This window comes from Trichoplusia ni, chromosome 23 (genome assembly GCF_003590095.1).
Source record: "Trichoplusia ni isolate ovarian cell line Hi5 chromosome 23, tn1, whole genome shotgun sequence".
NCBI classification, from domain to species: domain Eukaryota; kingdom Metazoa; phylum Arthropoda; class Insecta; order Lepidoptera; family Noctuidae; genus Trichoplusia; species Trichoplusia ni.
In genome coordinates, this window is record NC_039500.1 from 1,626,448 (window position 1) to 1,645,155 (window position 18,708).

General features: G+C 37.3%; 2 protein-coding genes across 2 annotated transcripts; one reads left to right on the plus strand and one right to left on the minus strand.

Annotated features, from left to right (window-relative positions):
• The first annotated feature begins 42 nt into the window (after positions 1-42).
• Positions 43-4,655, plus strand: LOC113504939. Its single transcript, XM_026887457.1, has 8 exons — positions 43-234; positions 317-499; positions 754-984; positions 1,524-1,664; positions 2,052-2,175; positions 2,550-2,694; positions 2,772-2,828; positions 2,923-4,655. The coding sequence occupies exons 1-8, from the start codon at positions 121-123 to the stop codon at positions 4,466-4,468; spliced, it is 2,541 nt and encodes an 846-aa protein (XP_026743258.1). The 5' UTR covers positions 43-120; the 3' UTR covers positions 4,469-4,655.
• Positions 4,656-7,093: 2,438 nt separating this feature from the next.
• LOC113504938 (F-box only protein 11-like) lies at positions 7,094-18,677 on the minus strand. The gene is made up of 14 exons (XM_026887456.1): positions 18,274-18,677; positions 15,706-15,949; positions 15,232-15,399; positions 14,776-14,980; positions 14,319-14,517; positions 13,612-13,836; positions 12,626-12,870; positions 11,646-11,972; positions 11,017-11,211; positions 10,515-10,820; positions 9,952-10,132; positions 9,593-9,740; positions 9,001-9,099; positions 7,094-8,906 (listed from the first exon to the last, which is right to left on the minus strand). The coding sequence occupies exons 1-14, from the start codon at positions 18,368-18,370 to the stop codon at positions 8,777-8,779; spliced, it is 2,769 nt and encodes a 922-aa protein (XP_026743257.1). The 5' UTR covers positions 18,371-18,677; the 3' UTR covers positions 7,094-8,776.
• Between the last annotated feature and the right edge of the window lie 31 nt (positions 18,678-18,708).

Consider the following 18,708-nt stretch of genomic DNA (forward strand, 5'->3'; position numbering starts at 1 on the left):
GGATATGTTTGACACGAACTAGAATAGAAAACGGAACGACATTTAACGAATTTACTGATGGCGGATTTGAAACATACTCCGGTAGAAATCTGAAATAGAGAATAAATATAAATAAACAAAATGTTAATATCAGACGGAATAAATCATGGAAAACTGCAATCAATTATCGTCGGGGAACTGAAAAAGGCGGGCTTGAAACATCGTCTGAAAAAGATTATAATGAAAAGTGTAAAAGTGGGTGGAATCTCATTTCCTGTTTTAGAAATGGCTACAAAAGTGATGATTTGTCAGTTAATTATACTCGTTTTTATTTTAGGATCATAAAACAGTATTCGGAGCACCATTAGCAAAAGTTCCATCGTGCAGTGTTATATGTTGTGGCAGTACATTGAGTGTTCCTCTAGTTGTTTCTGAGATGTCCTCAGTGCTCCGTTCAAACGCTCATGTTGAAGGATTATTCCGTAAAGCAGGTTCTCAAAACCGACAAAAAGATATCAAGGTAATGTTAATTCAAAATTATGCACAGGTACTATGATAAACCTTTGTTTTTAAATTGATGGGGATTGTTTCCCTCCAAAAGTGTCATGTCAGCTAGCCTATGACTTATGAGAATTTAATAGGCGAATTCTCTCTCTTTTATAAATAGTTCCTAAAGGTAACCAGATTTAAGTGTTCTTTACATTCTTATGTACTGCCATTCTTTGTTCAAGTATGACTGACACTATTCCTGAAATCATTGTATTAATTTTCCAGAGACTATTAGATGCCGGAGGTTGTGTATCAGAGGGTCACCATCCTATAGATGTGGCAAGTGTACTTAAGCTATACCTACGATGTTTACCGGAACCTCTGATCAGTGCGGAGGTCCAAGACTTATTGTTACGATGTAAACTGACTGCGGGTGAAGATGCTCTGAAAGCTATTCTCCACACATTACTATTACTACCAGTATTACATGTTCATCTGTTACATTATATCATGGAGGTGAGTTTGTTAATAAATAGAACTTGCTATTCAGATTAGAATTTTAATTGTAGAAGTTGAATATCTGTGCAGAAAAAAATATCATTAGTTATATTTATTTCAAGCTGGTTTCAATAAGGAAATCATGTTGTGTCCCTGTGTATGATTCTATTTATATCATGATAAAGGAATTATTGTATTACTAGCTGTTGCCCGCGACTTCGTCCCCGTGGGTAGAAGATATAAGTTATGATTTATACCTGCCCTGTCTTTTTCACATTTTCCATTGTATCTTCCCTCCTATTAGTCGCAGCGTGATGGTTCATAGCCTAAAGCCTTCCTCGATAAATGGTCTATTCAACACAAAAAGAATTTTTCAATTTGGACCAGTAGTTCCTGAGATTAGCGCGTTCAAACAAACAAACAAACTCTTCAGCTTTATATATTAGTATAGATATAGATTGCTCTATAATATACCTTTACCTTATGTAAGAATTTGTTATTGACAATAAATTTACTGTATTTACAATGGAGTAACAGATTGTTATTTTGTTTCCCAGTTACTTAACTTCTTAGCCTCCAAACATAAGGACAACTTGATGGACTCATCAAACCTGGCCATAGTGATGGCTCCCAGTATTATGCCGTTGCCGGCTGCAGCCTCTGCTCAGCGACTGGAGCACCATGTTGCACTTGTTAAGGTGAATAATATATGAGTTACTGACTACTAATTTATTTGATTAATTATAACAGTAAGATGAAAAGAGGAGTGGACTATGTTCAGCAGTGGACAGCTATAGGCTGAGATGATGATGATGACGATGAAAGTAGGCATTTATACTTACATTACTTACTCAAAATTTAATATTCAATCCAAGATACAAATGTGATGTACATGTGTGATTATTAAAGAGTATTTCATTTTGAACCCACAAAACAAAAGTAGTTATGACTTTCAACTTCTTTGTTTGTCATGATTCCTTGGGAATGTAATTATGTAACTTGTTATTTCGAGTCCAATCTCTGTCTCTGTTGGTCATTGTTCCATTATCTTTATTTAAGTAAAGTCTTTGTAATCTTAAAACTAGATGTTCATTGAGAACTCGCAACACATTGGGAAGCTGACTGAAGAGCTAATGACGCAGCTCGACGACGATTCCGATGGATATCTTGCAAGGAGGAAGAAGAAAAGGCGCAGTGGCTCATTAAATAGTAAGTTTACTTGATTTAATTTGTGATAGAAAGTGAGTTGTAATGGCAATGAGAAGACCTATCTTCTTATTATGCAAGTTTCCCAAGTTTTAATCGGTTCTTTAGCCATAAAAGCGTAGCAGTCAAATATTTCGATGGCGCGGCGTTACAACATCGTGTCAGCCGTTGAATGTGAGCAGTTGCACTGAGAGTCCCAATGTACATACATGTAACTAGGACTTTTTCATCTTTTCGTTTGATGGTTTAGTCTCAACGAAAAAATATTTTTGAAATAGAATAGACTGAGTAACTCATGCTAAAGTGGCTCAATATTAACAACATAAAAAGTATTGCATGTTTTGATAAAAAAATAATTGTTTATTTATGTTTTCCAGGAGTACTAAATGGCCTTCGCAAGATGGTGTCAGGTAGTGTTAATACGCCGGCGACAGTAAACGAAAACGGCAAGACTCCAGTACTGAGCAAGTCTGCAGCCAAACGGAAGTTCGATACATACGAGGGTCTTTCTACAAAAACTAAGTAAGTTCAATGAAGATAATATTTGTTTAATAATAACTTAAGTGCGGGTGAATAACAATTTGTTTTGCGTTTTGCAGGAAAGAAATCACTAAAGGACTTCCCCAGAAAGAATTGTCATTTACACCTATGAAAATGTAAGTCATACAGCTTTTATTATAATATTGTTGTACATTTGTCGAGAGGTTTATTTTTTGCTAGGAATTACAACACCTATTGTTATACTTTCAGGGGTCTAGAAAGAAAACGTTTAAGACTTAGCCTAATGGACGCACGGAGTACTCCAATCATCAACAGAGACTTCAGTTCACATAAAAACTCTGAAACGAGCCTCAGCAGTGAAGATTTGATAACTTCCTCTGAAAATTTGTTCAGCGCACACGACACTATTGACCTGTCTCCGGATATGAAGCAGTCAGATAAAGATTATGTGAGGATCTCTAAACAAGAATACGAAGAGATCAAGAGCAGAGTCTCCGCCATCGAAAACAGACTCTCCAGAGAGTTCACTGACGTCATACCGAGAGTACAGCCTCTACAACAAGTACAAAATGTTTATGAACAAACATTAGAGGAAGTTGCGATGTTACACTGCCCCACCTCGGACCACTTAGCAAGGAGACTGAGCAAAGAACTGAAAATAAGGCCAAACGAAGAAGCCAAGATTATACGGTCGCCTAGTGCGCGAAAAATCGGCTCAATACGACGACGGTCGAAAGAAAATATTACGAAAATCGTAAGACATAAGTCTTGGAATGTTTCCTCCCAGTCACAGCAGTCTAGTCACAACACTGATAGATTTTATCCATACGTGGGTATGAATCGTAGAGATAGGAGCAGTGCTGCAAAACCAAATTTAGAGTCTCAAAAACCTCTCGCAGATGAATGGGACGCGTCTGCATCAGAGATAAACAACGTTTCGTCAGCAAGTCAAAAGTATCGCTTACGGAAACGAGTGAGTGTGAACGATTATAGTACAGAGAAACTTGTAAGCAGAATACCTGCTCGTAGATCCCTCAATGTTACAGTAAACAACAGTTGGGACAACACAACTTCCGAAACCTCAATGAACAACACCTTCAATTCTAGCGCCAAATCAAATGATTCCGAGACGGCTTGCTACCAGAACATTACCCATAGAAATCGTAAACCGAGTCCTCAGTCACATCAAAAATGGCGCAGTGCCGCTGCTTTCTTTATGGATAAGACTGGAGAAGTGGAGAAAACTAGTCATTCTGGGAGACCATCAGTAAATAAGCTACGACGGCAGAACGCTGGCGCCGTTCTCGCTAAAGCTAAACTCTTTGAGTCGAGCTCTGATAAGTCTTCAGAACGACACGATAAAGCTGCTCACAACGGTTTCGCCAGAAGGCCAAGGATTAGTACTCAACAAACCAAACCACAAAGAAGTGTGGCGCACGTTAAACCTAAAGTGCAAACCGTCGTTTCCCCAAGTATTCCAGTCAGGGTTAACAGAAACGTGGAACTGCCGTCGAGCGTGCCCTCCAAATCCTATCGCTTGAACGTTCCTAGTAAAGATGACGTGAATAGCTGGCGAAATGCGAGGAAAACGACGCCGCCTGTTAAAACTGTCGTTTCTCCTCAATCCATGTTGATGAAAACCCCACAAATACCAGTATTGAAGAAACCTTTATGCACTCCGAAGACTTCCCGCCTGCCAGCCCTTAGCAATGATTGCAGGAAGGTAAACACTCCACTCAAAGGTGTTCACGTATCTCCGAGAAGACGATCTCCACGACTAAAGCAACGTGTTTAAGATATTAATTAATAAATCAATATCATTTGATTTCTATTTATGTACCGATGAGTAATTTGATTTTGTTATGTTAGTAAAATACTGGATTAGTAAAAGTATTATAACAAGTGGCCATGTGTAAATATAAATCTAATTTAATTAGTCATGATTATATTAAATCGATCACAAAAACTGGTTGCATTTCACTTATCTATAACATTGTTGATGTAGGAGAGAACATCCTCACAATTTTTTTACGTTTTTCCTCCACGGATGTAGAGTGATGAAGGTATCAACATCTACGCAATAATAACTGTGCTTGACGTGTTGCGGGTTCGATCCCCACCTTGAACATAGCATCGCCGGCTTGCCGCCCTGAACGTCTTTATAGATGAATCAGCGTGTCCCTTCGTCCAGCATACTCACCATGGAATCCTGATATTTCATGAATGTCAAAAAACTGTTCTGAAATAGTGCTAAATAGTGCCCAAAGGAAAAAAATAGTGCTCTTGTACTTGCGAAGTTATAGCCATAGTTCGATGAGTATGCTGGACGAAGGTTTCGCCCAGCATACTCACCTCCGTCCGGAGAATCTGTATACGCTTCAAACATAATTCATACTTCAAAAAATAGTTCCCAAATAGTGCCAAACGGTGCCCAAAAAGAAAAAACAGTGCTCGAATAACTTCGGAGTTATAGGCTTCGTTCAGTGAGTATGCTGGGCGTAGGTTCTACGCCCAGCATACTCACCTCAGTGCGCGAATATCGAACGAGCTATAGGTACAATTTACATCTCAAAAAATTGTGCTTGAAATAGTGCCCAATATCAGTCCAATTTTTGCTTGACTTTTGACCTAGAAAATCATTAAATTTGATTGTAAACTTCTACATACATTACATTGAGTACAGTCGAATACAATATTATTAACTTTCTTTCTAACAATTTTTGTCTTGTGTAAATTATTAATTGTCTATGTAAGGGAGTATTTACTTTAGAATCGCAATATTATTAATTACACATTATTTTAATAATACTTTATAATAATATGATTAAGCCTTCGCGCGTCGCATGGGACCCCGGTAGCTAGGAACAATGATTTTGGACAATGATATTGGAAAGAGTTTTAAAAATTTGTATAACTATGTCACAGTACTAGTTTTGACTGGTTATAAGTTTTGCCTGCAACATATATACAAAAAGAAACTGTATAATTTCCTTTTTACAATTTTTCAAGATATTAATTTTATTGGCTGCAAATGACTATTTTTATTCAGACAAACACACAATGCAATGAAGTAATAGACTTCATTTACGCTTAAAGTTTCATTCATTTATTATTATTTATAAAATATATAATAATGCATTTAATCGAAAGTTTTTGACATGTGAGAAAATACCATAATTATTTCCAATAACATGAAGTCTACAATTAGAAAGTTTAATATTTTTGTCCAAAAACATGTGTCGACGACTGTACCCCATTTTACGTTAGTATGTAAAGGTTACATTAAAATTTAATGGTTTTCTAAGTTAAAAGTCAAGCAAAAATTGGACTGATATTGGGCACTATTTCAAGCACAATTTTTTGAGACGTAAATTATACCTATAGCTCGTTCGATATTCGCGCACTGAGGTGAGTATGCTGGCCGTAGAACCTACGCCCAGCATACTCACTGAACGAAGCCTATAACTCCGAAGTTATTCGAGCACTGTTTTTTCTTTTTGGGCACCGTTTGGCACTATTTGGGAACTATTTTTTGAAGTATGAATTATGTTTGAAGCGTATACAGATTCTCCGGACGGAGGTGAGTATGCTGGGCGAAACCTTCGTCCAGCATACTCATCGAACTATGGCTATAACTTCGCAAGTACAAGAGCACTATTTTTTTCCTTTGGGCACTATTTAGCACTATTTCAGAACAGTTTTTTGACATTCATGAAATATCAGGATTCCATGGTGAGTATGCTGGACGAAGGGACACGAATCAGCGCAGGCGCTTACGATTTCGAATAGGATGCCGTTACCAAAGATTTTGCTACATTTGAATACGATGCATAGTAATAGTGCATGTCCCGACCCAAACTTTCTCGAATAAATATTTGTTTCTATACTTTTAGTTTATGACTTGTGTGTCACTGACTGTACTTTTTAGTCCAAAATGTCATAATGAGCGCACAAGAGCAGCTGCTCTCTTGAGATGTGAATGGCAAGACTGGAGAGTTAACGTCGTTTATGAAAACCTCATTACTGCGAGCTGCGCAACATTGATACATTTCATTGTAGTTGGTCTGGCATCCTGTAATTTTATTAGTCATGCTCGTAACTTACGATTTCTACTGCAGAATTTAATTGATTGAGCCGCAACTTAGCTTTCTGTTACATTGAGTAAGATCCGTATAAAAACAAATAGGATCTTGCTCCTTTGATAGCTTCCAGCGTTAATTATATAGAAAATAATAAACAAACTGATGCTGGTGAGACCTTATTTATTATGGAGGACGATTTGATGTATTATTATTTAATTGCAAACAATATAATCATTTGTGTGCACTCATTCAATCGTGTCTTCAAAATATGAATACCTATTGAGGTAAACTAGTTTGTAGATTCTGAATGGCAAAGGGTAGTAGTAAGTAAAATAAAATTCCAATTATAATATTATATGATGTATATCACGGATTTTACAGTGGTTTTTTCGTGTATAAACAAAATATCCAGTTTTCAATTCAATAAATTAAGGACACAATTCAATAAATAACAATTTTCACGTTCAAATATATAAAAGCATCGGCGCCACAACAAATTTCCCGTTATATTTGACACAAAAATTGAATGATTTTGAATTCTTTAGATAATAATAACATAAGTCGTAGTTTATACTGTATGTGGGGTTTCAACTAAAATATTTTTCACTTATACATTTAGCGATGATCACAGATTTGAGGATTATAAAAAAGCAGATTCAGAACATACCGTGCTATGGAGAGACGATTTAACAATTCGAAACTTGCAATAGTGATTACTGAGTAATTTAGGTTTCATTATAGCTTATTGGCTAACTTATCACTATCAGCACTCTGGCCGCTCACGCACGGCTCATTCCAGTTCCTAACATTGCTTCTCGATCGATATCAATACCAAATTTAAATTAACAATATAATAAAATATCAATTGTACCTAAGATCTTTTCCAATTAAATACGCACATTCGTTCTTAATTTGCATCTTAATATACACTAACGGGCCGCGTAGGCGGCTTATGATATTTCCGGACTATCTACTGGCTCACAGCTCACAGGCAAAGGTGCTCTTTACATCAAGCGCGGCCGCCACGCTCCTCCGACTGAGCATAACGTACGTAATTCCATAATTAAACATACATGTTGTGATCAATAATAAAAATATAATGATACAAATACATTAATTACTACATTTTTTCGATTATTGTGTGACATAAATATTTACAAAGCGCATTAGGAGCGCCAAAATAGTTAGGCGAGGCAGACTCCTAAACGAGAGATTAATAAATGCGCCGCGCCATGCGTCCGCAACACTCGTCTGGCCACGGCGAGCTCCCACGCCACTACACCAACCAAACTCAAGTACAAATATCTTTATTAACTAAAACATCTGACCAATTAACTTTATTGTCAGGAGAGCTAAGGAATAAATGCCCCAAAATAAAAATGAAATAGTATAGTCAAAAAGTTAAAATTATATGGATTCATTATATTACAAAGTTGTCCTGACTGCCACAGTCGCTGGATCGACAATTATTACATAACTAAATATCATACCATTTTTTTTGAAGAAACAAAAACTAATTTACTTCCCCATGATTATGAAACTAGTAGATACTATAATATATAAGCTACTACCAGTACATCTTATAAAACGAATAACATTATTCTAAATATCAATGTGATCTCTCGTTATTATGGTTTACGATTACAATTTTGGGAATGCATGATACTACTTGACAAAATACAATAATTATTAAGTACCGATGATTAAAAAAACTCCCTACATATACAGATAGCGTAACAATGTCCGAAATATGATTAGTTTCGTCAACTATAAAGTACAAAGATGAAAATACATTACCGGCCGGTTACACATGTGCACACTGGCAGCGACTCCCTAACGAGAATATACAATACCAAGTTTTAGATAATAAAAATAATTGAACTAGAAGAGGGCGAGTCGCGACTCGCGGAGACAAATAACTACAATATAATTGGCGGCGAATAACACCTAAAAATAAATAAAAAGAAAATAGTTTTCCGACGAATACTGATGTCCTTGTCGCGGGCGGTGGGTATGGCAGCTCAGTTCACCATGAGCGTGTGCGACTCCATGGGCGCGGCCGAGTCGTACAGCGTGTCCGTGTCCTGCGTGGGCTCGCCCTGCAGCTGGCACTGGTTGGACAGCGTGCCCGCGCCGCAGTCGCAGAAGAATCTGACGGACCACACACAACGAGCGTTAGGTATCGACATACGACAACTAAGAGATATTCTATTCGAAGTAAAATCAAATATGGCCAGTCACCTACCTGTCATGGCGAATAAATTCTACGTCGTGTCCGGAATGGCACGTTTTGATGCAATTGACACAAATTGCGTTGCGGTCGGTCGTGTTACACGTCTGGCACCTAGAATCACAAAATAAAGAATTTATTATAGATTTGTTGACACCATTCGTTATTGTACAGAAAAAATATTATATGAGAAAAAGATAATATACATTATACTGTATCGCCGTACACCTATTTACTCTAAGATATAATAACAACCTTCCCTAATGTTGGCAAAGGCTGTGATTATCACCATACTTGCTCACCATGATCAAAATATTTGTAATCCTGGTGCTTTCACAAAGTACATATAACTTTTAAAAGTCATATTGGTACTTGCTTGCATGGGGTTCGAACCTGCAAACTCGATCATGCATCCGTTCATAGAACCGCGATGCCACAACGGCATCCCATACTCGCATACAGATCCATAAGTCTTTTTTTTTTTTATTCGCGTCTCAATCAGCGTACTTAAAACCATTTTTATCTTTAAAAAGGCAAGACAACATGCCATCTATTATTTATATGACAAGTCGATGAGGAACTTCTAGAAACTGTTATGATAACCTACCTGTAAAAGTCGTGCATGGGAAAGGAAGTGTAAGATGAGATTTTGTATAGGCACTGTCCGCCGCCCACGGCCTTCTCGACCGCGTCCTGGTTGCTGAAGATCTTGTTACCTCGTACCAGCGGCGACACTCCCGACGCGAGACATAGACCTGGAGCAAAGCAAATTGGTTATTTTTATTCAGTTGCAAATATAGCTAAGTAATAAAAGTTTTGTTGCTCCAAAATGTGCATTTTTTACTAAAGAGTTTAGATTTTCTGCTTGCTTATGATTGAATTAGTTAGCTGTCAAAAAAGGCAATTTGCGTCAGAAAAACACAAAATAGCATGTATGCAATTCTAATAAAATTCCAATTAACTCACCTCCAAATCTATTATTAAAAATCTGGTTATGTTCCAATGTGGCAGTGGCATTGTTAGTGATCTCGACGCCGGCGGCGAGACCGTCGAAGATGCGGTTACGTCGCAGCACCGGGTGGCTCTGCGTCGATATTAACACGCCCGCTTGCGCGTTACGAAATATATCGTTCTCCTCGAGAACGCCCTGGACAGAATAGAAAAAGTAAATGAATTATATGAATAATTTACATGAATTATCGTACAAATAAAGAAGAGAGAACGAATACATACGACAATACAAGCGAAAGAAGTAAATTGGGCTGTTTATAAGTAGTTGTCAATAATGAACAATCTTTTATTGTTAAAATAGATTTAAATATGAAACTACATTTTGGTGACTGAATAAATCGAAATCGCAGCAACGCGCCATTCATTATGCTCAATTTAAAAAGTTACAATCATGCATTAATTTTCCATTAACATTCGAAATAGTATAACAGAATTTCAGAAAAAGAAACAAGAATGAAAGTCACAATGAACAAAGCAGCTCTTAATAACAACACGAACAAGAACATTACAACACTCACCTTCCCCCCATTAAAAATACAAATACCCCCGTCGCGCCCATCGAATATTTTATTCCGCTTGAGCGTAGGGTTGGAGTCAGTCTTTATCCACACTCCGGCCATGGCGTTATCGAAGATCTCGTTCTGTTCTAGAAGGCCGAGCCCCCCGTTATACACTAGAACACCGCCGTTCTGGCCGCCCCATATCTTGTTGCCTCGGATCACGGGGTTGCTACCCGTCCGTATCTGAACGCCCGAGTACAAATGGTTGAAAATGTCGTTGTCTTCTAATTTTCCATGGCCGTTGTCGTAGAAGTATACTCCGACCTATGGGACATTAAATATTGGTATTTATTATTTAACAATCCTTAGTAACCGCCCAGCTAAAAACGGTGTTACATGTATCATAACCAGATTTAGTTCACAGATTTTCTGATTCTAGGTCATTTTGTTCAATTAATAAAGTAAATAAACTCTTGATATCATCTATACTAGAATAGCTCGCAAGATCCACAAGACATACCTGTTTCCCTGAATGTATACGGTTGCGTCTCAGGACGGGCGTTGAACCCGTCGTGATCCAGACACCGGCTAGCGTATTCGCGTACACTTCATTTTCTTCTATAAGCCCTTGGCCCTTTTCATGTACGTAGATGCCGCCATGTTGCCCATGGTGGATTTTGTTGTGCCTAACTATTGGGTCACTGTTTGTACGTATCTGTAATGGAGAGGTCATATTTAATAAGTGACATAGTACTAGTTGTGATGCTTAGTACCTTGGAGGTCTGTTGAGTTGGTTGTAATGGCGTGTCAGGTACATGGTGATCCAAGATTGCACTTCAATGGTACTACTGATATAGAAGACACCAACAAGAGTTTAGTTTAATAGTGTAATAATAAAGGGAAAAAGTCGTCAACAAATGTAATACATCTTCATTTACAATAACAAAGCCAAATAATAGAGGTAAGAGGTTGGTAATAGATTAAAAATAATATGAATAATTTGATGAGATAGGTTAATAAAATTAGCAAGTGATGTAATTTACTCCAAAAATCAATAAAATGAACAAGTCTTTAGCTCTGAATAGGATTTAGTAGGATGTTATTTACGATGAAAAAAATCAACAACAAACAAGGATTATGATGGCTTACCTGTATACCAGCTAAAGCGTTTCCATAAATATTATTGTGCTCAATCAAACCGCGTCCTTCCCCAAATATATACACTCCGCCTTGATGGCCATTGTATATTTCATTGCGCCTAATCGTAGGGTTACTATTGGACGTGATCCAGACTCCAGCAAAATTGTTAGAGTGTATTTTGTTATCTATAAACTGGCCTAGGCCTGACTCGTGGACGTATATGCCGCCTGTCTGACCGTGGTGGATCTCGCAGTGGACTACGGTGGGATTTGCGCCGGCTTTCACTTCGAAACCAGCAATTCTGTTGTTGTGGATGTCGTTTGCTTCGAAATAGCCCTGCAAATATTTTATGACTAGTATTAGTCTCTTAATACATAATAATAAAAAAGATTATAAGTATGCTAAATTGTAAATGTATGATACGATGTATGTATAATGCAGATTATAATTTTTTAATAAAATTTTATAATTAAAAATCGTACTATAGATAAATTATCCCAAAACGTAAAAAAAGTACTAGTATAAACAATGTGATAATCAACAAAGACTATTACCACCTGAACACGAAAGTGTGGTGGTGTGACAGTCACACCAAATAATATCTATATATCTATACTAATATATAAAGCTGAAGAGTTTGTTTGTTTGAACGCGCTAATCTCAGGAACTACTGGTCCAAATTGAAAAATTCTTTTTGTGTTGAATAGACCTTTCATCGAGGAAGGCTTAAGGGTATAAACCATCACGCTCATAATAGAAGCTAAGATATAATGGAAAGTGTGAAAAAAACCGGGCAGGTATACCTAAATCATAACTTATATCTTCTACGTCTAAGTCGCGGGCAACAGCTAGTTTGGTTATATAACTACTCCTAATGACTTTCACCCCACATATTATGGTATGGTATAATTAGGAAGTATGGATAACAAAGAGGAAGGCTTTGCAAGGAGATCAAGGGGTCACACACAAAATAGTTGTTTCAGACTTACCAAGCCATTTTCAAAGGTGAATATACCGACATCCCTGCCGTGGTGTATGTGGTTCCTGCGCATGATGGGGTTGGCGAAGTTCTTGACCCAGATGCCGGCGAGCGCGTTCCGTGAGATCTCGTTGTCCTGGTAGGCGCCCTGCGCGTAGTCCGTCACGTACAGCCCCACGTTCTCGCAGTCGCTGATGTCGCAGTGCTTGATCACAGGGTTCGCGCCCGCGCCGCTCACACACACCGCCGCGCCCACTAGCCAGATTTAATGACATTTAGATTTATGGTTTAAGTATCATGTATCACTTTTTTATTATGTAGACATTAAAGGACATAGAATAAAAATATCTTGGCTGTGCAAAACATATGTTTCAAATTAACTACAGAGGCTAGATTTGACAAAATCATGGAGTTTGGTTATATTCATTTTTGAAGGTAACAGAGCGAAACTATTATACACTCAAAAACAAAGGATTGGTTTATAGTTTTTACACAAAATTATGTCAATCACGAATCCTATAAGTAAAGTGTGTGAAACATAATTTGCCAAGAACCTCGATAAGGATAGTATGTTTTTTATAGTTGAGGTGACTAACAATAAGGTAGGCTTATAACTTACATTGTATTCAAAACAACATATGCAAGTGGTATAGAGTTATGTTCATTATGATAACTTTAAAATAGACACTATTTTCTATTCTGATAGAGATTTTAACCATCTTATTTGGCTACAAAAAAGGCACTTGATGTCCTCATATTCCACATTCTAGCCAAGCTTGTATTATGAGTACTAGACAGCTGAGAGAGAGAGACATACTTGTATTTTTTTAATATCATACATTTACAAAACAAATTACATCCAGACACAGAACAAATGGTCATGCTCATCACACAAACATTTGTCCTGCGTGGGAATCGAACTCACGACCTCCGGTGTGGCAGTCAGGGTCACTAACCACTAGACCGACCGGCCAGACAATAGATATTGTAACTTACCGACACTAGCACTTCGTATGATGCAGTGGTCTACGGTGGGCGAGCAGTTGTCGGATACCTCGAGGCAGTAGTGCTTGTGGTGTTGCATAGTGCTGGTCGCGTCGGGAGAGAACTTGAGCGTCATGTGACCTGCGTACGCGCGGTTCGCGCCTTCCGCAAACGTTAACGTCGACTCCGCCTCACGCTCCAATACAACTGACTCTGCTACATTGCCAGCAGCACAACCTGTAGATGTTATTGTAAATAAGTGTTTGTAGGTTTAGAGTGTATTATATGGGTTGCTTACCATGATATGAGATCATGACGGCATGAGCGGCTGTGTGTTGTTGATGGCTTTTGACCATGTCATTCGTCCAAATCATGTTTTGGATTGATTTTTGGCTTATGTGTGGAGTAAGTAAGTAAATGCTATGCTGTAGTTGCGTTATATTTAACATGCATTATATTAACGAGATTTAGAAATATATACATTGACTTAACTAAACACTGACTACAAACATATAGATTAAAACAGCCAAGGGGGGATTGCCAATTATTTTAAGCTGTCAAGGTTAACAGCAATGTCATATCAGGACTCTGAATATAGTTTCTGTTTTTCTTTAATGAATACTAAGCAAAGCTCTGAGAATCATGCATAAAAAGTCAGGCTAGAAGAATGTGATCTCAGTGTTATGTAATGTTTGAGTGTTATGTAGTGTGTCCCAGACCTATGAGCTGCACGTCGGTGTCGATGGCGAGGCACTCCTCCTGGTAGAGGCCGGCGTGCACGAACAGCAGCGCGGGCGCGTGCGGCGGCGCGCGGCGGCAGGCGCAGGCGGGCGCGCCGCACGCGCAGGCCCCCCCCGCCGCCGCCGCCGCCGCGCCCGCGCCCGCCGTGCCGCGCTCCTCCACGTACTCCAGGGCCGCCTGACCAGAGCGCGCATTATCAGTACGAACTTATCAACGTTTCCGATATCTTGACCATCAAAGTAGATCAAATCTAAACATGAAAACGATGCACAAATAGCCGCGGCTCAAACTACAAACCAATGGCACTTACTTTAGCTAACTTCCCGTTTACAAGTGAGCATGGGACAAATATTAGCCCAGTCAATTATTATTTTTAATGTATGGCAAAGACCCAGTACTTAGCTGGGTGAAATGTCAACAAGATATTCAACTCACCCTGATTGTGTTAAAGTGTTTGATGCGTGAATCCTTCTTAGGACGGTAATTGGGCCGCACGTGAATGCCGTAGTATAGCTGCCTAAAGCTTTCTTTCCAAGGATTGTCCGCGTCGCACTCGTCCGGAGCAACAAACTCAAACTGACATGGTGCAGGGTGCATCAGTGGCATATCATATTCAAACACTGATTGATATAAACTTTTCCTGCAGAAAATAAATAGAAATGTTCATTAATTTTCTGTGCACAACATAAACTACATAACTAATTAATTGCCTAAACATAATTTTACAGTGTTAAAATGACTAGCAACATTGTTGCTAGAGTATTTTATTTATTATACATAGATATATTCCTCAGAGGCTCAGAGAACATAAAGTGATATACATCTGTAATTTGCAGTATATTGAATTACTTAATACAACTTTTATATTTAAAATGATATTAGTGATTTTACCATAATTCAGTATCATTTGCAATAGTGTTAAATCTCTTGCAGACTTGCGCGACGCGACAGAGATCCCGTTCCGTGAGGTGTGAGAGGATACACAGCAACACTTCATCAGGCAGCTCGTACTGCAGGTACTGTGATACATTGCACACATCCACTCCTTGAGACAGTGACCTGTGTGAGGACAATTTTAGTTTAAGAGTAAACAAATCAATTTTAAAGATATAAGAACAAATTTTAAGATATAATATCATGGCAAATTATTGCAATGCCCTCTAGCAAGAAGTTTGTAATTATGTTTTAAAATAATTACTGAGAAATACTAAGTATTACAAAACATACTTATGAGTTACAAATACATCAGTTTTAATATGCTTATTCCTGACTTAATAATAGGTTTCATGTCAGTAGTAAGAACTTGAAAGGACAATGTATACTGCGAAAGATTAAGTTGGCTTACAAGCAGTAGAGTATACTAACGTTCTGGGCCTCTTTCTGGCAGGTAGAGAGCAGGTGCCAGAAGGCCCAGGTTCGTGGTAGGCTGGCGGCGACTTGCGGCGCAGGTCGTAGGGGCTGTGGTGGCCGGGCGTGGAAGCGGGCGCGGCCGCGGGCACGGGCGGGGCGCCGCCGCCGCCGCTGCCGCTCGCGCCCGCGCACGCCGCCGTCGCCGCCATCGCGCTGCCCGTCACGTTGTTGGGGCACGGCACTGACTCACATGGCTCGCCTGCAACATCAATAACACACATTACTATTAACTATTGCACTTGTATTACACATATTGCATTCAAAATCAATGACTCAGTCTCTTAACTGACTTTTTGGTAAGAAAGAATAAAAGATTTTACAATCGATTTGTTGGTAAAACAGTGTAACTAACAAACCATTACCAAGTTTTTATTAAATATCACTGATGAAATATTAAAATAAAAAAATATTTAAACAGTATTCTATATAAAACAAATTATTAAACAAAAGTGTTGATAAACCTGGTTACACATATTACATTAAAAGAAGAATCTGTTTACAAACAAAACACTTATCAGCCCATGTTTTTATGGTATTGATAAATAAATTTAAAATAACATAACCTTTTTATTTGTAAACAATAGTGAGATAATTACCTAATTAGTGATAAATATTTCTTTGGAATGTAAAATATGGTACTTTAAAACAGGTTTTTAGTGTTAAACAAGTATTACCAGTATCATGTTTCCGCTTAGCCTATACACATGCAATGCTATGTGAAAATAACTTTATTGTGATATATTAATGAGTAATCAAGATTCAATAGTAGTAACTGGCAAATATCTTTTAATAGTTCATCAAAGATAGTAAGTTTCTCTAATAATATGTATAAGTATTTTGATAGCATCCTCTTTAGCGTGACATACTAGTGTTAATGTTTATACATCCTCCTTTTCAACTCTTAGCATATTTTCAAAATAGCAAATGCATTTTACTTTTCGAAATAAAATGAAGATCAATGATGCCTGTGTTACTTTTGAGACATGAACTAAAAAGTAGTTTAAGTAGTTTTGATGAGTTGCCAAATGTTTTGACCTGATTGAGATATAATATAGGTATGTGTAAAGTGTGCAATTACCTTCTTAAAACTAGAAATGTGTAGTTATTATATTCATTATTGTGAATATATTATCATGAGTCATGTCTGAATGAATGGTTTCACATTTTTGTAGAAACAAACAATCTATTACAATGAATTTTGTATGTTGACTAATGTTATTATTTAAAACTTACTGAAAACTATTGTTTTTAAAGTGCTTAGTATATTTGATTATCATACATTTAGATTTTGATGCTCATTAAATAAAATATTAAAGTTTATTTGTGGTTTATGATAAAAGAGAAAGTCTTAATGATTATATCTTATGAACATCAATAATGAATAGGCAAATGGCAATAAATACTCACATACCCATATTGTTAACACAATGTATAGATCAAAAACATTACAAAAACCTAATATTGACCATTGAATCTTACAAATTAAATTGTTTTGAATTAAAATAGTCCACTTAATTTTCACAACCAACTTCACACATGTAATAATTATGTGTTATTTGTTAACAGAACTGGTATGTATTGACAAAAGGTTATGCAAAAATACCAATACAGAATTCAACTTCCTTAAGTTTGTCCTTCATAATCAGCTATAATATATTAACTTTTTATTATACCCAATAATTTATTCATAACTTTTTGATGACAAATGAAGGACGCTTCTTATGAGAACAAAGGTGTAATATGTGGGTATTTTGAAGAAAAGAAATATGTTTTTATATCATGGTTTAGACATCTGAATTTATTATTATTAAACAAATGGCAGTAATCAAGTGGCAGAGCATAGAAAATGTGCTTATTTCAGTAAAATTATTTGTCATATATATGGGTACAGATACTTAGAATATCAAAAGCAAAACACAAAATAAACACCTACAAACCGCCTATATTGCAAAGTAGTAAAAGTAAATAACATTACACTACATTTATGAAAGTACTCAAGTCACAGTTATTCATATTATTCTATATTATAATGTTTAAAGCAAAAAAACAAACAAGTAATTTCGAAAATACAGCAATGTATTTGAACTGAAATGAAAAAAGTTTCGTAACTTCATACAAATATACATCTGCTTTTCGGCTGTGTATCAGAACAGCTGTTTCGTCATTCCGTGTAAAATAAGTTTTCATCTAGCAAATCAATACCCATATTGCGCAAAATGTCACTGAAATGTGTTAGCCGAAATCATAATTAAACTTTGAATGTAATGAAATAAGAATTTACATGTCAATCATGTTTGAGGGACAATGATCGACTTATTCAAAATTCAATACCAAAGCTCCAACATTTTCACATAAAACGGACATGTCAAAACGATATTACAGCTGCATAAATTAGACTTTATTGCACTAATTAACAACCAGCGAAATGATTTGTGTGTGAAGCCGAGTTACATGATCAAGGAAATATGAATAACGAAGCATTTCTAAAGATCGGGGCGACTTCGGCCGACCCGGATTACTTACTCGATTGTGTCCTAGAAGGTAGTGGTATTCTATGTCCACCTTTTCTCCGCGATCTACGCACGTAAGAACGCGAAGAGGAAAACGAGGCACTAGGCATTATTTCTTTTAACACTTATTTTCACTAGAATTCAGCCCTAAACAAAGGAGACACCCGCACCAACACCGTCGGCCATTTTCTGTTTAGATTAGATTGGGCAGACAAAACGGGAAACGGAGAATATACCACATTCGTTATTGCTAGATGTAAGTTCTATCTTTATATAAATATCACACTAATCACTGACACTAAAATTATGATATTAAACTGATAATATTCATTATCTGAATAAATTATGTTGAAAATCCACACTACTACCCTCAAGCGACGGGCGACTCTCAGCAAAATATGGCGGATTTAGAAATATGGCGACGGCGCTCGCAGCGCCACCTACAAAA